This window comes from Globicephala melas, chromosome 8 (assembly GCF_963455315.2).
Source record: "Globicephala melas chromosome 8, mGloMel1.2, whole genome shotgun sequence".
In the NCBI taxonomy this organism is placed as follows: domain Eukaryota; kingdom Metazoa; phylum Chordata; class Mammalia; order Artiodactyla; family Delphinidae; genus Globicephala; species Globicephala melas.
In genome coordinates, this window is record NC_083321.1 from 8530802 (window position 1) to 8556369 (window position 25568).

Consider the following 25568-nt stretch of genomic DNA (forward strand, 5'->3'; position numbering starts at 1 on the left):
GCAAAACGAAACGTGTTAGGACTACAAAGAAGAGATTTTTAAAAAGTTTTAAAAAGCAAGAGCATGATAGACTGGAGAGAGGTGACCTCTGGGGGATGGGGGTGGAGGTGAGGGTGGGGCTGGGAGATGGGATAAGGGAAGAACACACAGGTAGGAGGAGCCTCTGTGCTAGGTGTGTTGCGGTTCTTAGTAGGATGGTGTTTTCACGGGTGGTAATTTTATCGTCATGTTTCATAACTACATGTATTCCATGGATTCTTTTGTATATATATTACATATTATGTATATAATTTTAATAAAAACATATAAAAGATTATCTGTCGATCGCTCGATCTGGTCTGAATCGTCCAAGATTTTAACTCCTGAGCGTACCTCCCCAAGCCCTCCTAACTTGGCCTCAACCCCTATCTCCAGATGTCGCTCCTCTGCTCCGTGGACCTTCAGCTTCTCCAGCCACATCAGATGCCACCTCTGAGTCTTACAGAAACTATTCTGTTACTTTCCACCCCAATCGCCTCCTACGCCGCTTTTCCCTACCTTTCCTCTCAAAGCGCCCCCCAGCCCCCGGCCCCGCGCAGGTTCCTGGGCTTTCAAGCGCCCCCACCAGCGCCGGCTGTGTTCGGACACGTGCTCACCGCGCGCGCACCGCCCTCGCCCCGCGCGCTCTGGCCGCGCGCCCCCGCCGTTCGCTGCGCGCCCGCGTGCCCACTCCGCGCCCCTCCGCCCTCCCAGCAAGCAGCGTCCCGGACCCCGCAGCTCTGCCGACCCGGGGCCGCGCCGACTGGGAACTGGCCTGGCGAGTCGCCCCCAGCGAGGCCCGGGGACCGGCGGGGCGGCAGCAGCGGGATGGGCCTGAGCCCCGCCGCCGAGCGCGAGTGCGGGCGCCTCCTCCCTATGTTCCCCCGGCCCCGCCTCAGGCCGCCTCGGAAACCGCGAGTGTACGGACGAATGACACCCAGCCTGCTCCTGGACTTTCGCCTGGGCCCCAGTCGGGTCGCCGCGGGAGGGGGGCTCCTCCTCACCAAGCCCCCACGCCTGGGCCTGGAACCTTCCGGGGTCGTTCTCCAGGCCCCAGCAGGCCGTTGGACCCCCAGAAAGGTCACCATGGTTTCTTTCAACTCTCCTTCTCGTAGATATTTGTTCATTGTGCGAAATGCTTGTTAACCGAAATGAGTGAATATTTTGGAATGATCGTTGGTTATTAATGTAATCGAAGCGAGCCAGGCGTCCAGTGACTCTCTCGAGTATTTACCTTCCTGTTGTATTTAGGGTGGAAATGGGACAGACGGGGTAGCTGCCGGGCAGGTAGAGTTATAATAACAGCTCTGGCTCCGCAGAAGCTTCTGCCATTGCGTTTGGCCCCGAGGATTCTGCCCTCTGGGATAGAGGCATCCTCTTCCCGAGTCTGTACCCAGGAATTCCAAAGCCTCTCTTTCCCGGAGGAACTGAGCCCTCTCCAGGATGGTCTCACAACCCCCTTTATCCCAAAGTTTATTGAGGGCTAACCAGGTGCCAGGCTTGGTTCTAGACTGGAGCTCCCACCTCTGCATAGCTGTCAAGGTGCTCGCTCCAATCCTCCTTTCATGGGTTTCACGCCCTATAGAAGGCAGTTGTGGTTTAAATATTCAATAACATTTTTTTTCCCCTTGAATTAGAAGAATCTGTGGGGTCTCAAGAGTTGGTCCAGCTCTTACCCAAGCAGCCACAGCAGGGCACGTTAGAACAGGGCAGAAGCAGCGTCCGGCAGGGGTAAGATTCTTTCTTCGTATGTAAGGACTGGGTCTTTGGGTGGTTAGAAGCCTTTTGAAGAACCGACTTTGATGACAGTTTGTAAAACAAATCCTGAGCTGGTTTTGCGAACCAGCCTACCACTAACGAAGGCTAGTGTGCTCCTGGTAATAACAGCCAGAGGGCAGTCCTGGGACCTGGTGGAGGGAGGCTACCTTGTAGCAGTTTCTAGCCGCAAGGCCATTCTACAGACTCCTGAGAACTGAATTGCTTTCCAAGAGTGCTTACGATATTTTGCCAGCTGGGCTCAGTAACTAATGAATGATGCAACCTTCTTGCCAATTTCTGCAATTCGCTTTCATTAAAAACATGATAGTTGCTTCTGTTTAAAATTCTGAGAGCTGAAAGTTTGGAGAAGAGCAATATGGAAAATGAGGGGTTCCCCCACTCCCCCGCTCCCATATACTGTACTTTTGGAGAAGAGTTAAAATTTGGGGAAGGTAAAGAAAATGCCATTTGGGGGTTGGTAATGTATTAGATGTGTACATATGTTTTCTCATTTAACCCTCTTGACAACTCTGCGAGAAAAATATTAGCATCTCTATTTTATAGACAATCAAACTGAGGTTCAGACAGACTAGTTTACTAGCTCAAGGTTGAATAGCAGATATCAGAGCCAGGATTCAAACCCAGGTCTTTTTGGCCCCCATATATTTCACTCTACTTTTCTACCCCAAAAGCATACTCCTACCTTTAGTTTCAGTCCTCTCCTGTAACATTTTGTTTCTAGGGACAAAATATACTGATTTCTTTCACATTACTTGCAGTTACAGTGTTGTCAACAAGATTTCTCAGAAACATGGAGCTAATTATTGGAAGAAACAGGTCAAGAGTTCCAGGGGCTTGCCTCTGGCCAGGAGGACTGGGAGGGGAAGGGAAAGAGCAGAGGCCTGTTGCATTTCCGTATAAGTCATTATGTACAGTTACCATTTTTTAAAAATCTATGTCTAAGTATCACTTTGATAAATATTTAAAAAAAAAAAAGATTATCAGAGGAGGGGGGGAAAGCCCCTGAAAGCAACTCATTGCTATCATTAGCATTTTAAACAATTGTCTGAAAAGCAAAAAACAGCCATTATTTTGTATGACAGCAAATGGCATCACAGAAACAAGCTTGGGAGGGGGGAATGTTTCCTATAATCTGAAAACTAAAAGATATTTTAAAATCGTAAATCTGAAGTAATACAGAATTTCCAATAATTGTGAATTTGTGTGTGCACAAAATTCATTTAGGGAGAAACCCTTGGAGTCCACACCCAACCAGAAGAGAGCAGAGTGGAATTCAGCTCTGGAGCCTGGGAGTGCGGGAAGGTTGATAAAGCAGGCAGCAGAGGTGGGTATCTCGGGAATTCTCAGACCAGGCATATCTTTAACTTCCTGGCGACTTCTTCCCTACATAATATTGTCTTTTACTTTATTTATACTGTGGCAGGTTGAATTGCACACTGATTTGGGATGTTGCTTATGCCTTTAACATTTTTTAAAAACAGCTTTACGGAGCTGATTATTGAGCTTTATTGAGGTGTAACTGACATACAATAAACTTCATCTATTCAGAATATGCAATATACATTTGGATATGTTTTGACATATGTATTCACCCATGAAACCATCACCACAATCAAGATAACGAACATCTCCATCACTCCCAAAGCTTTCTTTGTTCCCTTCTGTAAACCCCTCCCTCTTCCCACTCCCATCCCCAGGCAACAACTGATGCACTTTCTGTCATTATGCGTTCGTTTGCGTTTTCTAGAGACTTATATAAATGGAATCATATTGTATGTGCTCTTTTTTGTCTGCCTCCTTTCACATAATTATTTCAAATTATATCCATGTTGCAGGTTATCAGTAGTTTATTCCTTGTTATTACTGAGCAGGATTTCATTGTATGGATAGACCCCTATCTATCCATTCACCCGTTGATGGGCATTTGGGTTGTTTCCAGTTCTGGCTGTTACAAATAAAGCCGCTATGAACATTTGTTTACAGATCTTTGTATAGACATATGTTTTCTCTTGGGTGAATACGTAGGAATATAGTGGCTAAATCATTTGGTAGATGTTTGTTTAACTTACTGTTTTCCAAAGTGGTTGTGCCATTTTACCTTCCCACCAGCAGTATGTGAGAGTTCCAGTTCCTCTTCGTCCTCATCAGCATTTGGTTTGGTCAATCTCTTTAACTTTAGCTCTCCCAATATGTATGTCGGTATCTCATTGCTGTTGTAATTTGCATTCCCTTAATGACTAATGATGTTGAAAATCTTTGCATGTGTTTATTTGCTTTCCTTATATTTATATATAATCTTTGGTGAAGTATCCAAATCTTTTGCCTGTCTTTTCTCTTGGTTTATCTCTTTGAGAGTTCTTCAGAAATTCTGTATACAAGTACAGATGGAGTTCATCATCACTTGCAATATTCTCTCTCAGTCTGTGGTTTGTGTTTTTGTTTTCTTAACAGTATCTTTTGAAGAACAAAATATTTTAACTCTGTTGAGGTCCAATTTATAAGTTTTTCTTTTATGAATTGTGCCTTTGGTGTTGTATCTGAGAAATCTTTGCCTAAACCAAGGTCACAAAGGTTTTCTCCTCTTTTCTTCCAGCTATTTTAAAGTTTTAGTTTTTACACATTACCTTTACATCTTTGATACATTTTGAGTTGATTTTTGTATATGGCATGAGGTATAGATCGACGTTTATTTTTTTTTCTTCGTGGCTATCAAGCTATTCCAGCATGATTTCTAGAAACGACTATCCTTTTCCCACTGAGTTGCCTTTGCACCTTGTAAAAACCAGTTATCCACATACTAGTGGGTCCCTTTCTGGGCTGTTTTATTCCATTGATCCTATTTGCCTATTGTAAGGCCAACATCACACTATGTTGATTACTGTAGCTTTGTAATAACTCTTGAAGTCAAGAATGTTAGCCCTCCGATTCTGTTGTTCTTCTTCAAAGTAGTTTTGGCTATCCTAAGTTCTATAAAACGCCTGCTGAGATTTTCCCTGGAATCACATCAAATTTTAAGAGAATTGGTGTCTTCACAATGTTGTCTCCTGACTCATGAACAAGGTGTTCTGTTTACTTAGGTCTTCTTTAATTTCTCTCAGCAGTGTTTTGTAAATTTCAGCTTCAGATCCTGCACATCTTTTTGAAAGTATTTCATACTTTTTGATGCTATTGAAATGGTATTTCAGAAAATTTTAAATTTCAATTTTGAACATTTAAAGTGAAAAAAAAGTCAATTTCTGATTGTTTATTGCTAGTAATTGGAAATATAATTGACTTTTGCCAGGGTACTTAGATAAGGATACTTATCTTGTATCCTTCAACCTTATTTACTGACTTATTTACTTGAGTAACTTTTTTGGGGTCGATTCCATTAGACTTTTTACATATCATGTCACCTCTAAAGACAGTTTCACTTTTTCCTTTCCTAGCTGGATGCCTTTATTTTTGTCTTAAATTGTACTGATACTAGCCAGAACCTTCAGTACAATGCTTAATGGAAGTGGTGGGAGCAGACATCTTTATCTAATTCCTTAACTTAGAGGGAAAGCATTCAGTCTTTACCATTGAGTATGATGTAAGCTGTAGGTTTTTCATAGATGCCTTTTATTAGGTTAAGAAAGTTCCTTTCTTTTACCAGTTTGTTGAGAGTTTCTTTGGAAAAAAAAATCAGGAATAGACATTGAATTTTAACAAATGCTTTTTCTGTACCTATTGAGATGATCATATAATTTTTCTTTTTTAGTTTGAATTATATTGGCTGGTGTTCAGATGTTATAACAACCTAGAAATCCTGGGGGGGGAAACACATGTGACCATGATGTATTATTCTTTTTATATATTGTTTTATACAATTTACAAAATTTTGCTTTGAATTTTTGCATTTATATTCATAAAGGGTATTAATTTGTTAAATTTTATTTTCTTGTATTTGTCTGTTTTGGTATTACGGTAATGCAAGCCTCATAGAATGAGTTTGGAAGTATTCCTACTCCACAGAATTCTTGTGAAGAATTGGTATTATTTTTTCCTTTAATGTTGGTTAGAATTTACCAGTGAAGCTGTCTGGGCCTGGTGTTTTCTTTGTTTGAAGGATTTTTAACTACAAAATCAATTTCCTTCATATATTTTGGGATATTCACATTATCTGTTTCTTCTTGAGTGAGCTTTGTCAAATATATTGGCATAAAGTTGTTCATAATTTTCCCTTGTTATCCATTTAGTATCTGTAGGACATGTAATGATGTCACCTCTCTCATTCCTGATATTGGTAATTTGCATCTTCTCTTTTTTTTCCCTGATCAATTCGGTTAGAGTTTTAACAATTTTATGGATTTTCTCAGAGAACCAGCTCTTGATTTCATTGATTTTCTTCTGTTGTTTTTCTGTTTTCTATATCTCTGATCCTGTTCTGATTTTTATTATTTCCTTTTTTCTATTTACTTTGGTTTTAATTTGCACTTCTTTTTCTGTCTTAAGGTGGAAGTAGAGGACACTGATTTCAGACTTTTCTTCTTATCTATTATAGGCATTTATTACTATAAACTTCCCCTTAAGCACTGCTTTGTGATGTCCCACAAATTTTGGCATGTTGTATTTTCATTTTTGTTCAATTCAAAGTAATTCCCCCCCCCACCTTTTTATCTCCTGTGGGTTATGAAAAATGTTATTTAGTTTCCAAATGCTTGGAGATTTTCCAAGATATCTTTTGGTTATTAAGTTATTCTGTTGTGGTCAGAGAATGTATTTTGTATGACTTGAATCCATTTCAATTTAACGAGACTTGTTTTACAGCCCCAGATATGGTCCTTCTTGGTAAATATTGTTAGTTTCTGGGAAGAACGTGTATTCTGCTATTGTTGGATGGAGTAGTCTATAAATATCTATTAGGTCAAGTTGGTTCATAGTGTTATTCAGGTCTTCTGTTTATATTTTTCTATTAATTACATAGAGGAGTACTGAAATTTTTGACTATAACTGTAGATTTGTTTATTTCTCTTTGTAGTTTTATCAGTTTGTTTTTAATGAATCATAAGGTCGTATCATTAGATATGTAAACATTTAGTATTGTTATTCATTATTGATGAATTGATTCCTTTATTATTACAAATAATACCTTCTTTATTCCTAGAAAGATTCATTGCTTTGAAGTCTACTTTGTCTGATATTAATATAGTCACTCCAGCTCTTTCAATTAGTGTTAGCATAGTATGTCATTTTCTTCCTTCTCCTTTTAACCTATTTATGCATTTATATTTAAAATGTGTTTCTTGTAGGCAGCATAGAGTTGGGTTTTATTTTTTTATCCAATCAACAATCTCTACCTTTTCACTAGGACGTTTAGACTATGTACTTTAATGTGACTATTAATAGGCTGAGATTTAAGTCTGCCATCCCTATTTGTCCTATCTGTATTTGTCCTATCTGTTATTTCCTATTTGTCCTATCTGTTTTTTTGTTTCCTTTCTCCTTTTTTTCCCCGACTTCTTTTTGATTGTTTTTTGTGATTCAGTTTTATTTCATTTGTGGTTTATTGACTATAATTCCGTGTGTTTTGTAATTTTAATTCTTGTTTTAGTTTTTATAGTCTACATTTTTAACTTCTTATGGTCTGCCTTCGAGTGATACTGTACCGCTTTATTTATAGTATAAGAAGCTTACAGTAGCTCCATTTCTCCATATCTGGCGTCACTGCATTATTAACATCCATTTTGCTTCTACATATGTTATAAATCCCAACATACATTGTTGTTATTGTACTTTTGCTTAAGCTGTCAGTTACCTTTTTAAAAAATGACAACCTTATTGAGATACAATTCACGTATACCTAAAATTTATCCTTTTAAAGTGTACCGTGTGGTGGTTTTTAGTATATTCACAGAGTTGTGCAACCATCATAATGGTCTAATTTTAGAATGCTTTCATCCCCCTAAAAAGAAACTCCACCTCATTAGCAGTCTCCTCATTTTCCCTTGTCCCTAGTCCCTGGAAACCACTAACCTGATTTTTGTCTCTAAGTATTTGCCTCTTCTGGACGTTTCATGTGAATGGAATCATACAATCTGTGATCTCTTGTATCTGGCTCCTTTCACTTAGCATAATGTTTATAAGGTCCATCCATGTTGTAGCCCGTGTCAGTATTTCATTCATTTTTATTGGCCAGTAGTGTTCCATTGTATGGATATACGATCAGTACATTTTGTTTAGCCATTCATCTGTTGATGGACGTTTGGGTTGCGTCCACCTTTGGTTGTTAGGAATAATGCTGCTATGAACATTCATGCACAAGGGTGGACCTGTGTCCACACTTTCAGTTCTCTTGGATATATACAGTTATCTTCTAAAAGAATTTAAATTATAAGAAAACATGAGTAGATAGATCCGAAGTTTTGAAGGTGTCTTCTAGCAGTGATTATAGTGTCATGTGATCCGAGGTACTCAGGGTCTGCTAGAGAGCTTGGCCATCAGTTACTGCTGGACTTACTATGACTCGCTACGTTGTACTTGTTCAAACGGTGGTGAGACTCTTAATCTCTTCAGTAAAATAAAAATCCTTACAGTCAAAGGTTTTTATTTCTCATTCTATGATAGGAGAGGAAGGCGCCAATTGAGTTGGTCTCAATTGTATGGTTTAGGAATATAGAGGCGTCAAGATTCCAACATTATTACCAGGCCGGTGAGTTATCAAGCCCAACCACCAATAGGAATTTCAGTTCCTCCTTGAACTACAACAATTTCTAGAATGTCTCAACACCACTTTGTTCAGATGATATTCTAAGGACTGATTTATATTAACAGAGAACAGAACAAGTTGGTGACGGTTAATGAATATTCAGGAAGCCTCCATATTGCACAGTACCTCGATACTCTTGTGTTTTCAATTTGATACTTTGTCAAGTCAGATTCTTTAGCAAGCTTGATGCTGTGGAAAGATACAGCTATCTCTGCAGCTGCAGGGTGGCCATCACTTTAAACACTTAATTTTATTTATTTATTTATTTATTTATTTATTTATTTATTTATTTATTTTTTTGGCGGTACGCGGGCCTCTCACTGCTGTGGTGGCCTCTCCCGCTGCGGAGCACAGGCTCCGGACGCGCAGGCTCAGCGGCCATGGCTCACGAGCCCAGCCGCTCCGCGGCATGTGGGATCCTCCCAGACCGGGGCACGAACCCGCGTCCCCTGCATCGGCAGGCGGACTCTCAACCACTGCGCCACCAGGGAAGCCCCTATTTATTTATTTTTAACATCTTTATTGGGGTATAATTGCTTTACAATGGTGTGTAAGTTCCTGCTTTATAACAAAGTGAATTAGCTATACATATACATATATCCCCATATCTCCTCCCTCTTGCATCTCCCTCCCACCCTCCATATCCCACCGCTCTAGGTGGTCACAAAGCGAAGATTCCTTTTAAAAGGAAATTTGTAAGGACTTGCATTTTTTTTTTTTTTTGCGGTACACGGGCCTCTCACTGCTGTGGCCTCTCCCGCCGTGGAACACAGGCTCCGGACGCGCAGGCTCAGCGGCCATGGCTCACAGGCCCAGCCGCTCGGCGGCATGCGGGATCCTCCTGGACCAGGGCACGAACCCGCGTCCCCTGCGTCAGCAGGCGGACCCCCAATCACTGCGCCACCAGGACTTGCATTTTTTAAGGTTAGGCTCTGGAGTTTCTTTAGTATATGGGCTGCCGAAGTGAGCACTCTGGAGTTTCTTTTGATAACGTTATAAGCAAAAGCAGGTCTGTAGAACTCAGTGTTAATGGCAAAAATGTAATACAAGATGAATAGGATTTTACTTAATAGCGAAATAAGGAGTGTATAGCATTGCTTCTCTACAGTGTTTTACTCAGCAGAGATCTGGGAGGCTAGTCTTGTCCTTGGCCTCAAGGTGCTTGTGGACTATTTGGGTAATAGGAGGAAGAGAGGAATTTATCTTATAAAATGACAAGCAACATCATTACCAGCTCCCCATATGAAACTTTGTGTAACATTAATACATGGTTTCATTCACTTGCCCCTGTTTCAGAGAGTCAGGACAAAAACCTGCTGGGATGTATCACTTCAAGCTGTTCTGTTTTCATCTTAACCTGATGGAGGTCTATGTGTAGGTCTTTGACGGACATGCTTACTTTCCACCTTCACTAACCTCATGCCATTTTGAGGCTCTATCATTTGACTCCTATTTCTGCTGATCTCATCAAGACATGTACATACCCTTTAAAATACATGGAACGACTTACTGCTTTGTGTAACAGGGGTGAATTAATGCCAAGATAGGACAGATAAGATAAATGCATCTTGAGGTCCTAGCACATGAGGAGCACCAGCTCTTTTACTCAAATGAGGCCTCAGAGATTGCTCACCATGGACACACGTCCACCCCCCCACCCTGCCCACATTCTCTCCTTTTTGCTTTCTATCGTCTGGATCTGTATATCATCTCCAGATTCATCTTGTATCTCTCTCCTCCCCCTGATCACCCTGTACCAACCATCCCCGCCTCTTTTCTGTACATTTCATGAACCCAAGTCCTCCCTTTCTCAGAGCCTTTGCACTCACTGGGTTGCCAAGACTCTCTTTCCTGGTTTTGCAAATCCAGCTCACATATGTTGTTATGGACTCAGTGTATGTGGGTCCCTCCCTCCCCCCACCACATTCATATGTTGGAGTCCTAATCTTCAGCATGACTCTATTTGGAGTAAGAAGTAATTAAGGTTAAATGGGATCATAAGGGTGGGGCCCTAACATGATAGGATTAGTGCCCTTATAAGAAGGGACACCAGAGAGCTAGCTCTCTCTCGCCACACACAAAGAAGTAGTCACTTGGGAGTTCCCTGGTGGTCTAGCGGTTAGGATTAGGAGCTTTCATTGTTGTGGCCAGGGCTCAGTCCCTGGTTGGGGAACTGAGATCTCCCATGTGTCGTCATGTGAGCTTGCAGTGAGGTGGCAGCTGCCTGCAAGCCAAGAGAAGAGGCCTCAGAGTGAAACCTGCCTTTCTGGCACCTTGGTCTTTGGATTCACCAGCCTCCAGAACTGTGAGAAGATAAATTTCCCTTGTTTAAGCCACCCAGCATGTGGTATTTTGTTATGGCAGCCCAAGCATACCAGTGCGTGTCTTCTGGTCAGAAGGACCCTCCCTGACCTCTCTATGGGAAGGCCAGCTCCTCCTCGGGGGCTCTTGATCTCAGCCCCTCCCATTTTTTTCAGGACCCTTTGCTGCTGATTAATCTTCTCTCTCTGCCGCCTTCAATATCTCCCTCCCGCTGGAGCCACGCTACCAGCACTCATGTGCTGTCGTCCTTCCTGTCTTGAAAATGCCCTCCCTGGACCCCTGTTTCTGTCCATTTCCCACCTGGTGCCCCTCCTCCCTTTCACAACCAGTATCCTGAAGGACTCGTCTGCCCTCATGGTCTCCTGTCTATAACTGGTGTCGGAAAGACCTCCACCTCCACCACGATGGGGTCCTTTTCTTCTTCTACAGTCTCATCAGACCTTCTCTCCCTTCATATTCAGCCACACTAAACCCTCCTGCCCAAGAGTCTTTGTCCTGCCCCTGCCTGGAGCGACCCTCCAGATGGTCACATAATTTTCTTCCTCGTGGCTTTACCTTCTCAGCCTAAATCTTACCTCTTCATAGAGGTCTCTCCTGCCCTTGGGGCCCAGAGTGTATCCACAGTCACTCTATGTCACACCACTCCCCTTTCAGTTGGATTATAGAAAACCAGCTTTAGCTAGTATAAGTCAAGAAGAGATTTTTTAAATTGCAAGGTTACTAGGGTAACTTAGAGTCAGGGAGGACTCACCGTAGGAACCTGGGCAGATCTGGGCTCTTTAGAGACTGGAACCAGGATCTGGGCCCCTGCCACTGCCAGGGGATCCTGTCTGTCTGGCCACCTCTCCCCTTGGTTTCTTTCAGATCGACGGCCTCAATTTTCCTCTACATCAACAGCTTCTTCCATGAGGTTTAGAGAAGGGAGGTCCCACTTAGCAACCCCAGAGGAAATAGACAGCATCTCTTCCCTTGCTTTAAACACAAAAAATCCTGAAAACAGACAAACAAACAAACCCCAACCAACCAACCAAGCAAACAAACCCCCCCGCCCCGAGCTCATAGATACAGAGAACGGATTGGTGGTCGCCAGAGGCAGGGGGTGGGAGGTGGGCAAAATGGGTGAAGGGGGTCAAATGGTACAAATGTTCAGTTATAAAAACGAACAGGCTGTGATGTACAGCGTGGCGGCTATAATTAATAATGCTGTATTGCATATTTGAGAGTTGCTAAGAGACTAAATCTTAACAGTTCTCTTCACAAGGAAAAACAAATTCTGTAACTATGTATGGTGATGGGTGTTAACTAGACTTATTGTGGTGGTGACCATTCTGCAATATATACAAATATCAAATTATTATGTTGGATACCTGAAACTAATATAATGTTGCATGCCAGTTATACCTCAATCATTAAAAAAAAAAAAAATCCCAAGGGAAAGGCTCGGATTGGCCTGAGTTGAAAGGGTGCGATGATTGGCATCCCCACGAGGATCACAGGGCTGGGGAGGAAGGGAGAAGTTACCCGAAGAGAAATGAGACGGCTGCTGCCAGAAGAATCCAGACCATCTACCATGGCTACACTTCAGTACATATGGTACTAGAGTAGTCTTAGCCTTCCATCACATCACCCCATTTATTGCCTTAATAGCATGTATCACATTAGATAGTCATTTTGCTTATTGACTGTCTGTCTCCTTCCAAAAGAGGGCAGAGCTTTTGTCAGCCTTATTCACTGCTGTATTCCCAGTGCTTAAACTAGTAGGTGCTTGATAAATATTTGTTGATTGAATACATAAAGGGAGAATTTCTGGGGGGAATAAGACCATCGTATTCACTGCAAGGGATTAGAAAAAAGTTCACCATGGCAGATTCATAACAGAGTAATTAGGAGTGAGGCGCTCCATTGGGGCATACAGTAATCTTTCGACATTTGTAAAATGTTCTTTTGTAAAGACCAACATCTTTGCTCTCTCGGAAGTTCTCCTGAGAATGTGTCGAACACCTAGTGAGTGGCAGAGTTGGGATTTGAACCAGGTCTCCTAACAACAAACCCTGTCTTCTTTCTATGACTTTGTAGCTGCCTACCATTCTTTTTTTTTTTTTAAAGAAATATGCACATTTTATTTCAATAAATACATACACACAAAACCCCTACAAATGAACATTTATATGTATATATATGCTAATCTGTTGACTTGGGGTAAAACTTTTTCTTTGAGTATGAATCTTGCTTAAGTACAAAAAGTATCTTCTATGATTTCTATTTTCCATTTCTTTTAGATGGTACATAAGCTTGAAGATGCTTGTAAAGCAGTCTGAGTGCAGATATCTTTTTTTTTTTTTTTTGCGGTACGCGGGCCTCTCACTGCTGTGGCCTCTCCCGTTGCGGAGCACAGGCTCCGGATGCGCAGGCTCAGCGGCCATGGCTCACGGGCCCAGCCGCTCCACCGCATGTGGGATCTTCCTGGACCGGGACACGAACCCGTGTCCCCTGCATCGGCAGGCGGACTCTCAACCACTGCGCCACCAGGGAAGCCCCAGATATCTTTTAAGTATTTACAATTTTTCCAAATCTTTTACGATTATCTTCCCTATACCTTTTTTTTCTTTCTTTCTTTCTTTTCTTATTAGTCATCCATTTTATACACATCAGTGTATACATGTCAAAACCAATCTTTGTTTGGTTTGTTTTTGTAGGTCCTTTTCTTCTCTTGTGTTTCCCACTTAGAGAAGTTCCTTTAGCATTTGTTGTAGAGCTGGTTTGGTGGTGCTGAATTCTCTTAGCTTTTGCTTGTCTGTAAAGCTTTTGATTTCTCCATCGAATTTGAATGAGATCCTTGCTGGGTAGAGTAATCTTGGTTGTAGGTTCTTCCCTTTCATCACTTTAAGTATATCATGTCACTCCCTTCTGGCTTGTAGAGTTTCTGCTGAGAAATCAGCTGTTAACCTTATGGGAGTTCCCTTGTATGTTATTTGTCGTTTTTCCCTTGCTGCTTTCAATAATTTTTCTTTGTCTTTAATTTTTGTCAATTTGATTACTATGTGTCTCGGAGTGTTTCTCCTTGGGTTTATCCTGCCTGGGACTCTCTGCGCTTCCTGGACTTGGATGGCTATTTCCTTTCCCATGTTAGGGAAGTTTTCGACTATAACCTCTTCAAATATTTTCTCGGGGTCCTTTCTCTCTCCTCCTTTTAGGACCCCTGTAATGTGAATGTTGTTGCGTTTAATGTTGTCCCAGAGGTCTCTTAGGCTGTCTTCATTTCTTTTCATTCTTTTTTCTTTATTCTGTTCTGCAGCAGTGAATTCCACCATTCTGTCTTCCAGGTCACTTATCTGTTGTTCTGCCTCAGTTATTCTGCAATTGATTCCTTCTGGTGCATTTTTCATTTCAGTTATTGTACTGTTCATCTCTGTTTGTTTGTTCTTTAATTCTTCTAGGTGTTTGTTCTTTAGTTCTTGTAGGTGTTTGTTCTTTAATTCTTCTAGGTCTTTGTTAAATGTGTCTTGCATCTTCTCTACCTTTGCCTCCATTGTTTTTCCGAGGTCCTGGATCATCTTCACTATCATTACTCTGAATTCTTTTTCTGGAAGGTTGCCTATCTCCATTTCATTTAGTTGTTTTTCTGGGGTATTATCTTGTTCCTTCATCTGGTACATAGCCCTCTGCCTTTTCATTTTGTCCATCTTTCTGTGAATGTGGTTTTTGTTCCACAGGCTGCAGGATTGTAGTTCTTGCTTCTGCTGTCTGCCCTCTGGTGGATGAGGCTATCTAAGAGGCTTGTGGAAGTTTCCTGATGGGTGGGACTGGTGGATGGTAGAGCTGGCTTTTCTCTGCCTACCGTTGTAACTCGAATTCTCTGCTTGGTGTCATGTCTGTGTCTGAGGCTTCAGGTTTTATTTCTGAGGTATCATCTGGGTTAGGATCAGAGCTGAAAGTGAAATTCCTAATACCTGTATCATGATGATTTTCTTCTGCTCCCAGCTTCCCACATCTGCTCCAGTGCCTGGTCAGGAACTGACCCAAGAATCAGTGTGTTTCAGAAACAGCTAGGGACTTTACATTTTTACTCCCAGGAGTTCAAAATAAAGCTCTGTCTTTGTGGTTTTGTTCCTGCCTCCCTGCCACATGCTGCAGGCAGGAACGAGCCCTCCACCCACTTCCCTGCACCACCCCTGTCATAGTTATAAGACTTTCAGAAACTGTTATCATCCAGCGGCCTTATGAAAGACTGGTTTTTCCAACCAGGTGCCTATTTCTGGGAGAAGGGCCAGAGCTGGGTTGCCAGCTTGTGCAAAGGAAATAAATAGCAGATGGATGGAAGATTTCAAAGTCATATCTTATTCCAAAGAGAGAAAAAGGGGCAGGGAAACCTTAATCTGGATTTGAAGATTGGAGCATCAGCTGGGAGTGGAGTTCGCCCTGGAGGATATAGACAGGTTCCCTAAGGTTCATGAAATGCTGGGGACAGGCTAAAGTTAAGGAAAAAGGAAGGATGGGACCTTGGAAAAGCTCCCAATATGGCTACAACCTTGGCTGCCATTAGAGTCACCCGGGGAGCTCTTAAAATTCTGGTTCCCAGGCCATACTCCACATCAATCTTAATTTTTAAAAGCTCTGCAGGTGATTTCCGTGTGCAGCCAAGGTTGAGACTCAAAGCTCAATACCATCAATTTATAGAGGGAGAAACTTCAGCAAGAGAGCAGGTAACTCTAGGTGACTGTTAAGTCTGTTGTGAATCCCATTCAAGTTTCCACCTGACTACCCCTATCCAGAGGCAATATTGCAGGTGGAGAGTATTAAGGAACAAAAGAAAACTTAAAATTCTAAAATCCACTCCCCTCAACCCCAGAATTTTTTGTTTCCTGTACCACAAAGCTTGTTCAATATCCTTGATGACCAGCACGTGGATTTCTTTTGTTTTTTTTTTTTTGTTTTTTTGTTTTTTTTGCTTAGACTAGCATCACAATGAATTGTGCTGTCTTCTTACTGGCAGATAATTTGAGGAAAAAACAGCAAGGATAGTGATTCTGCTTTCCAGATGAGAAGGCTAGTTTGGAGCGCCCTCTAGTGGGAGCTCAGTTGCCACCGTATTTTCTCTTTAAGGCAGAAGGAGTTGGTTTGGTCCAGGACCCCAGTTCTGGTCCTAGCTCTGCCACTGACTTGCCTAGGACCTTGGACGAAGCACTTCATCTTTCTTGGCCTGATTTTTGCCCATAAAAATTCTAAAATCCACTCCCTTTCTTGGCCTCAATTCCTTCCATGTAATATCACTGAGTAGATGGTCTGCTTTTTGCCCATAAAAATTCATTCCGTCAAGTGGGCAGGACATCTGGAGTGGCTAACTGAGCATCTCAGAAAAATATCCCCAAACAGCAAAAATAAAGCTGGACAGAACCATCAAAGACAACCATTTAAAGACTCTGGAATTTGACCAAAGGCATACAACAAATTGATAAGTGTTGAATTAAGAAAGCCTACTGAATCTTGGAATCTCAGAACAATGGAGAGCTGTAGTGTCTTAGTAAGTCCCCCACCTCCCCCAGCTCTGTGGTGGGGAAGTTGTTACCTGGGTGGGTGGGACCTGCCAGGAGGACTGGCAGTGGCAGCAGAGGGCAACTTTATTTGTTGGAAAATTCCACGCCCAGAGATGTTGTGGAAAACAATAGTTATCTCAGTGACAAACATCATGGAAGGCCTAGCCTGAGGTTGCAATACTGGTTGGGACAAATGATGGACTAACAGACCAGCCAGACCTTTAATACGGAAACCCAGGTAATGAGACAGCTGAAGACGGTCTAGAAAAGCTGCTGTTCTCTAAGGGGTGCACAAGGCTGCACACACATTTGGGAGAGAACAGAGGGGCCTGCGTGAGTCTCTAGCTCCTGGAGGAACACGAGGCCTTGTGAATGCAGAAAGTAACAGCTGGGACAGACTTCTAAACTTGAGAACCTGAATGAATTCTCCAAACCACACCGAGCTCCGTAGGAAAGGAGTGATGCCTTATTGGCCCAAGATGTGGCTTAACCTCTGCCCAGTCACTGGCTGACCATTATTTTTATGCCAGGCTTGAAAATAAGAGCAAGAAAAAACAAACAAACAAACAAAACTGAAGCAGATACACCAGTGGTTGCTCTGAGGGAAACAGACATCACAGAACCAATCCAGGCAAACCTCTAAACAAACAGACAGACAATGGCAACCACCAGCCCTGGGGGGGAATCAGAATCCAAACGGCTGAAAGCCAAACACAAAGAGAAAATCTTGAAAGCAGCAAGAGAAAGAAAGACTCATCATGTACAAGGGAACCACAATAAAATTGATAGCTGGCTTTTCATCAGAAACGACGGAGGCCAGAAAGCAGTGGAATGGCATTTGAAAAGTTCCAAAAGAAAAAATGTCAACCAAAAATCCTATATCCAGTAAACTGTCTTTCAAAAATGAAAGTAGGGGCCTCCCTGGTGGCGCAGTGGTTGAGAGTCCACCTGCCGATGCAGGGGACGCGGGTTCGTGCCCCGGTCCGGGAGGATCCCACATGCCGCAGAGCAGCTGGGCCCGTGAGCCATGGCCGCTGAGCCTGCGCGTCTGGAGCCTGTGCTCCACAATGGGAGGGACCACAACAGTGAGAGGCCCACGTACCACAAAAAAAAAAAAAAAAGAAGAAGGTAGAATAAAGGTAGTCTCAGATAAGTGAAGACTGCCTTAAAGGGAATAGCAAAGAAAATTCTTCAGGCTGAAAGGAAGTCACACCAGATAGTAACTAATCCACATGAAAGAATACAAAGCATGGGAGATTCCTGGTGGTCCAGTGGTTAAGACTCTGCTCTGTCACTGCTTAGGGCCCAGGTTCAATCCCTGGTCAGGCAACTAAGCTCCTACAAGCCATGCGGTGTGGCAAAAAGGAAAAGAAAAAAAGCACCCATAAAGGTAATTACATTGGTTATTATTATCAAAGAGTATAAATATATATTTTAGCTTTTATCCTAATTAAAAAGACAATCGAATTAAACAGTAATTATAAAATTTTATTATTGGCCTTTTAACATGCCAAGATGTAATAAATATGACAATAATAGCACAAGGGAGGGAGGCTGAAAGGGACAGGGAGAAATCCAATCCACAGGGAGAAATGTGACTCAATTAAACAGTCCAGAAAAGGCAGAGATCATCTGACTTGATAATACAAGATCCAGTTATATGCCACCTACAAGAGGCATAGTTTAGATTCAAGGTCATAAATAGGTTGGAAGTAAAAGGATGTAAAAAGACGCAAGCAGAACCACAGCTGGAGTGGTTACACTAATACCAGAAAAAATAGACTTTAAGGGAAGAAGTATTACTAGGAAAAAAGAGAAACTGTTTGCAGTGATAAAACGTTAATTCATCATGAAGATATAACAGTTATAAACACACACATTTAACAACATAATCCCCAGATTCATGAAGCAAAAGTTGATAGAATTGAAGAGAGAAATAGACAATTCAGAAATAATAGTTGGGGGTTTTAAATACTACACTGTCAATGCTGGATAGAACAATGTGACAGAAAATCAGTGAGCATATAGAAGATTTGAACGATGATATTAACCAACTTGACCTAACTGACGTTTACAGAATAGTCCACTCAACAATAGCAGAATACATATTCTTCATAAGCAGATATGAATGTTCCCCAGGATAGGCCATATTCTAGGCCATAAAGCAAGTCTCAGCAAATTTAAAGGGATTGAAATAATATAAAATATTTCTTTGTTCACATGAAATTAAATTAGAAATTAATAACAGAATGAAATTTGGGAAATCTACAAGTATTTGGAAATTAAAAAACATACTTCTAAATAACCCATGGGTAAAAGAAAAAATAGAGAAATTGGAAGATATTTTGAGTTGAATGCAAATGAAAACAGCATATCAAGTTTTATGAGATGCAGTTAAAGCAGTGCTTAGAATAAAATTTAATATGGGCTGGTGTGGGTTCGATCCTTGGTCGGGGAGCTAGTATCCCACATGCGTCGTGGCCAAAAAACCAAAACATAATAAACAGAAGCAATATTGTAACAAATTCAATAAAGACTTTAAAAATGGTCCACATCAAAAAAATCTTTAAAAAAAAAAGGAAGATTTCAAATCAATAATCCAAATTCCTAGCTCAGTAAACTGGAAAAAGGAAAGCAAACTAAACCCAAAGCAAGCAGAAGGAAGGAAATAATAAGTATTGGAGCAGAAATCAATGAAATAGAAAACGGAAATAAATGGAGAAAATCAGTGAGGCCATATGTTGGTTCTCTGAGAAGATAAATAAAATCGACAAAACCTTGGCTATGTTCATTGCCCAAGAAAAAGAAAACTCAAGTTACCAAAATCAAGAATGGAAGAGGTGGTTTACTACCAGTCTTACAGAAATTAAAAGGATAATAAAGGAATACTATGAATAACTTTATGCTAACAAATTAGAAAACTTACATGAAATGAACAAACTCTTAGAAAGACACAGATTACAAAACTGGCTCAGGAATAACTAGAAAATCTGAACAGACCTATAACAGGTAAATTGAATTAGTAAATAAAAATCTTTTCACAAGGAAAAATTCAGGCCCAGAGGGCTTCACCATACATTTGAAGAAGAAGAATTACCAATTACCAGTCCCTCACAAACTCTAAAAATAGAGGAGGGAATGCTTCCCAACTCATTCTGAGGTCAATGTTACCCTGATACTAAAGTCAGGCAAAGAAAAGAACTACAGACTAATATCCCTTATGAATGTAGATGTGAAAGTCCTCAACAAAATAGTAGCAAACTGAATTCAGCAACATATAAAAAGGATTATACATCATTACTAGGTGAGATTTATCCCAAGAATGGCAGTTTGGTGTAACTCCCCAGCCCAAAGCCAGAACCTGCAGGAGAACCTTTTCCTCTTGCAGTGTCTCTCTAGCGCCCTCTATTGAGAAAGCTCGCATGGTGCTGAGTTTCAAGGAGAAATGCTTACAGGAGCTCCTTCGCTTATCACAGGGCATGTATGCAGACGGAGCTGTGCGTTTGGAGCTGGGACTGTCAGCCTCGGTGGCTTTAATAACGAGGGTGTAGCAGGAGTGGGCGGGTCCCTCGGCCATTTGTGTGAAGAGAGCTTTTTGCAGCCTGGGTTTCTGTAAAGTGATGAAAGGCAGTGTCTTCAGGCTGAGCTGTAGCTGATCCCCAAACAAGGAGGACTCTGGACTTCCTTGGGCATGTGAAGTCTGCTTTATTTTATTTTATTTCATTTCATTCCATTCCATTCCATTCCATTTCCGTCATAGGGTAAACCAAGACCCAGACCTGAGACCTGATTGAGATTTTCCGGGTTGGCTACGAGCACTGGGCCGTCTATGTGGAAGATGACTGTGTGGTCCACCTGCTCCCACAAGTCAGAGTGAATACTCTATTGAAATATTGATATTGAAGTTAGCAAAGTAAAAAGAAGGACAGCTAATTACTGTGTTCCTCAGCTGCTGCCTTACTTTAGCAACAGAACACCCAAGGCACGACTGGACCTTAATTTACTGTGTGATAGAGCTTGGTCTCTGTCCACCAAAAACCACTGAGTGTCCAGCCCTACGACAGATAAAAGTATAAAGATCATTCCTAAGTTCCCTGACCACCTAGACCACTCTTTCTTTTAAAATAGAAGCGTAAGAACCAGAGCCTCCATTTGGTAATGACAGCAGTTCAGTATCCTTCTGAGGGTCCCCTGGGAGGGGTGCAGATGCTTACGCGTTCTGATTGTCACTTGCTTCCTATTGCCCCAAATGCTGCATCCATCTGGCTTCCTGGTCACCTCTGGCACCTCCATCCTCACCTTGTCTCCCTGCTTTTCCAACCCATGCCAGGCTGCTCCACCCCCAGTGTGGGCATCGTTCTCCTTTCATTGCAGCATTAACACAGGGCTGAGATTAAACGGGTGACTCATTAAATTTTGGTGGAGATTCGATGGGGGCAGAAGTGGTGATAGTGGAAGATTACAGCACAGAATGTGAAACAGCTTAAAACTGGACATCCAGAACCATTGGTCACGTGGTGGCCTCAGGAGATGGGGGAGCTGGGAGAAGGGGAGGCAGGGGCTCCTCTGGGTAATCTTTGATGCTTTGGGGATTTTGCCTCCTGTGCAAGTACTGCCCGTTCAAGATTAGATTACAGAAGGGCTCTGGTGCCAAATGCCTGTGGCCGCACCTTGTTCACAGCTCTCATCCTTGTCTCCTGTCCCCCTCGGTTGGCCCCGCCCCTCACCTGGCTGAGACCTTCCTGCAGAGCAGAGTCCCTCTCCCCTCGCTTTGCTTCCCCACCCCATCCACCCACACCCGTCCCCCTTCCTGCCTGGATGCCTACACGAAGAATGAAAAATCGCTCCACATCGCATTCGTCTTCACCTCTCCTTTCCAGACTAAGTCCAGGAGCCTTCCTCTTGTGTAACCAAAGAGTTGTACAAGTTGACAGTTTTGTCACCACCGCCCCCCATCAGATCTTCCTTCAAAAATGAATTCTGCCATCTTTGTTCCTGAGAGCCGAATTGCCTACTGCCAGCTTTTGCAAAATCAGCAGATAGTCCTCAAATACTTCAGAAAGGAACAAGGGACATTTCTTGCACTCAGACAACTTACAGAGGGGGAGGGTTCCCACGTTTGCCTGTCCATATGGTTGTAGCAGAAAAACAGTCCTGATATTAAATTACCACCCACCTGGCCTTGGGCAGCTTCCAGACCTTCTCTGGAGCTCTCTCTCCTCTAAGGACTGAATATGATAATACAGCAGTTTTCAGACGTTTCTGTTTTTCCAAGCTGTGGAACCCTGTTTTCAAACAAACACTCAGTGAGAATCCTGATACTTGAGCAGAGGGAAAGGCAGAGTGCCTCTGGGTGGAAGCGGGTTGGAGCGGGTCTGCATGGTGGCAGAGGGAGGCCTATCCTGGAACCGCATGACAGCCCCTTGTCCAGGAGCTGACTCTTACCTGTAAGGGTATTCGTCACATGTTTGTGAAGATTGCTGGAGTCTGGTTAGGAAAGCAAGACCCCAGTCCTAGGACTTGATCAGGTCTGTACACGGAGTGGAGTCTGGGCCTACACCATGAGGTACCCCCGGAGCTTGATGAGAAAGAGATTGAGAGTGGTGGTTGAAAGTGGGGAGTGCGGAAAGCTGGCCCTTTGCGGTTCATTTAGTCCAACTTCCCATCCTCTGCTGTGCCTTTTAGAGACGGTGAAACCAGGACCCCAAGAGGAGCCACTGATCCAGCGGCTGGAGTGAGCCGGTGCTCTGCCCCACTGCCCCTTGCAGCTTCCAACTTTGGCTTGTCTTTGGCCTCTAGGTGAGGAATTTGAGGCCAGCAGCATCACGTCCGTCTTCAGCAACCGGGCGGTGGTGAAATACAGTTGTCTGGAGGACGTGCTGCATGGCTGCTCCTGGAAGGTCAACAACGAGCTGGATGGGACATACCTGCCCCTGCCCGTGGACAAGGTCATCCAGCAGACGAAAAAGATGACCAGCAAGATAGTGCAGTACAGCCTGATCGACGGGAACTGCAAGCGCTTTGTCAACGACCTGAGGTACGGCGTGCCCAGGAGCCAGCAGGTGTGGCACCCCCTGCCCCCGCCTGGCTCTGACCCGGGGTCTTGGGGCTGTTGCTGCATCAGGGGTCCAACTGGTGATCGGTGTTTTCATTATTATTTGTTGGGCTTGTGGGGCCTTCCGTTGCTCCAGGATGGCTCAGGAGGTGTTTTCACCTCTACTGGCGCATGGAGGAGTAGAGGGGGCACTGGGCTGCATAGTAAGACCACCAGGTGGAATCCCTCCTCGGCCACTTAAACTGGCATGCTCTCCTCGGCCAAATCATCTTATTTCTGAAACTGTTTTCTTCCTTTACAAAAAGGGGAAAAACTGCGGTAGATACTCAGAGCTAAAGTTGCAAACCAGCAGCCCGCGGGCCACATCTGGCCCACAGATATGTTTAGCTTGGATGACTAGTATTTTTTTTTTCTTAATTTGAATGACTTGCAAACATTTAAGAATATAGAAATTTTATATAAAAAGATCTGGATTCCCAGCCTCTCTTGGACAACCTATTTTTTAATTTAATTTTATTTTTTAACATCTTTATTGGAGTATAATTGCTTTACAATGGTGTGTTAGTTTCTGCTTTATAACAAAGTGAATCAGTTATACATATACATATGTTCCCATATCTCTTCCCTCTTGCGTCTCCCTCCCTCCCACCTTCCCTATCCCACCCCTCCAGGCGGTCACAAAGCACCGAGCTGATATCTCTGTGCTATGCGGCTGCTTCCCACTAGCCATCTACCTTACGTTTGGTAGTGTATATATGTCCATGCCTCTCTCTCGCTTTGTCACAGCTCACCCTTCCCCCTCCCCATAACCTCAAGTCCGTTCTCCAGTAGGTCTGTGTCTTTATTCCTGTCTTACCCTAGGTTCTTCATGACATTTTTTTTTTCTTAAATTCCATAGATATGTGTTAGCATACGGTGTTTGTCTTTTTCTTTCTGACTTACTTCACTCTGTAGGACAGACTCTTGATCAGGCCACTGGGCCCTCGTTCCAGCTTGCTAACACTCTACAGGGCCGAGTAGGAGCTCCCCCTTCAGAAGGGGCGTGGGGCATCGGTATGTCACCTACCAGCTTCACCCACATTCCCTGCCTGGCTTGTGTGTACTTGGGTCTGTCATCCTTCCCCCCCTCGCCCGCTTCCCCCACGTATAGGATGGTGATAAATTAAACGTGGTACGCTATGTGTGAAAAAGCTTTGGAAGCCTAAATACCTGTGACAATTTGAGCTGCTCTTGTTACTATTTGGACCTTACTAAAACCCCATGAGATGAGAGGAGGAAGTGTGTACTGTTGCCTTTTTAATAGATTAGAAGGATCAAGATTGAAAGGTGGAACATAATTTTCCCATTTTCTTTTCTATGTTACCTGTGTTCTCTTGACCTATGGGGCTCGAATCCCAGTGCTGGTCTCTCTACTGTCCCTCTCCCGTTTCTCAGCGAGGGTTAGCAGCCCCGCCCACTCGCCCTCCCCCCCCCCACTCTCTGCATCTTCTTCCTTCCTGCTCTGCCTCTTCTCCCAGCCATTCCATGCTTGTGAGACCTTGTACTAGTGCTCGGGCCTGGTGGGCTCTGGTATGAGGGATCTCCTGTCTCCTGAGCATCTGTGCATGGAAAGAAGACCCCAGGGCGCAAGGGGGTTATAGGAGGTCCTGCTGAGGAGCCTGGGCCTGGCGTGCATGAGACCCGAGCCCAGATCTAAGTGCGGATGCCGTTCACTGTGTCACTTTGTCCAAGTGAGCGCCCCTCCCTGGCTCTCAGGTTCCCTGTGTGTAGAATAAGGGACTCAGTGGCTGTGCTCCTCTGAGCCCCGTGCTAGTGGCAGACCGTGGGCTGAATGGCTCTCGGGGGGAGGAAGGGGACCAGGGGCCCTGGATGCCTCCTGGGGAAAGGGCTCGCTCCCGCCTCTGATGTGCACCTCAGGCCGTCCTGGCTTCTTCAGGTCTCTTGCAGCTCTAGGGTCTTTGGGAATCGAGGGTGGCTGCTTCTTAGGCAGGCCAGCTCCTGACGGGGTGTGGTGAGGTAGGGGTGGGGCAGGGTGCGAGCCTAGGAGCCTCACGGAGGGTCCTATGAACTGGTCAGCTTTGCAGGTAGAGCACATGCTGACAGAGGGAGCCAAGGCTCCAGGGGCGGTGCCTTCAGCCGTGGTGGACAGCCTAAGGCCCAAAGCAGCAATGGCCTGAAGCCTCTGAAGAAGAGGAAGAGCTACTGACGTCGGCAGAGAGAACGTGCCTCCTTCCCTCCCCTGCCTCGCTCTCCCCACCGCCCCGTGTGAGAAAATTGTGAGTTTCTGGAAGAATCTAGAATGTACCCAATTACCCCGCCAGAAATACATCCAATATATGTGCTCATCGACCCCTGGCCTCTCAGGGTGGGAAGAACCTAATATTTATTCTGCATCTATTAGGTGCCAGGCACTGTGCTAGGCATGTCACATACTTCATCTTACTCTCTTTGGAGGAAGGAGCCTTACTTACTTTTTAGGCTGAACCTAGTCTGTGGCGCTTGAAACATCCTGGAAATCTCTGCCGAACGTTCCCAGGAATGAAGAACTCTTTGCAGAAGGTCGTTTTATTGCCCTTTCAGACCCACAGTGCGATTCAGGGGAGGAGGCCTTTTAGGAAACCTGTAACGCTGCTCAGGGCCACCTGTGCCTTGATCTAGGAACACCTCTCCCAAGAAATATTTTCTTTTAAAAATTATACATGACTTTTATTTTTTTTTATTGAAGTAAAGTTGAGTTACAGTGTTGCGTTAAATACTGCTGTACAGCAAAGTGACTCTTATACATACACACGTACATTCTTTTTCATATTCTTTTCATTATGGTTTATCACAGGATATTGAATATAGTTCCCTGTGCTATACAGTAGGACCTTGGTGTTTATCCATAGCTTTATTCTTTATTGTCTAAAAAACCTCCCAACTTAAAGTTTAATCAACGAGAGCATTTATCTTGCTTTTCTGTCTCATAAGCACCGGAAAATTAGAAGTTTCTATCTTCACCGATTTCAGAGGAATACTTAAAATAACTTAATCAATGGACTTCGGTGTGAATGAGGGAGAGAAAGGAGTGGTTTTTGTGCTTTGAACAATGTGGACATGATGGAAGATCTATGATGATGGCTGGAGATCG

General features: G+C 43.4%; 1 protein-coding gene across 1 annotated transcript; it reads left to right on the top strand.

The window, feature by feature from the left end:
* The first annotated feature begins 749 nt into the window (after positions 1 to 749).
* On the top strand, positions 750 to 24798 carry PLAAT5 (phospholipase A and acyltransferase 5). The gene is given in 8 exon segments (XM_030833094.2): positions 750 to 922; positions 925 to 1098; positions 1656 to 1749; positions 3022 to 3121; positions 20144 to 20162; positions 20165 to 20256; positions 22188 to 22445; positions 24523 to 24798. Coding segments are annotated over 8 exon segments (906 nt in total). The 5' UTR covers positions 750 to 846; the 3' UTR covers positions 24616 to 24798.
* Positions 24799 to 25568: the final 770 nt, after the last annotated feature.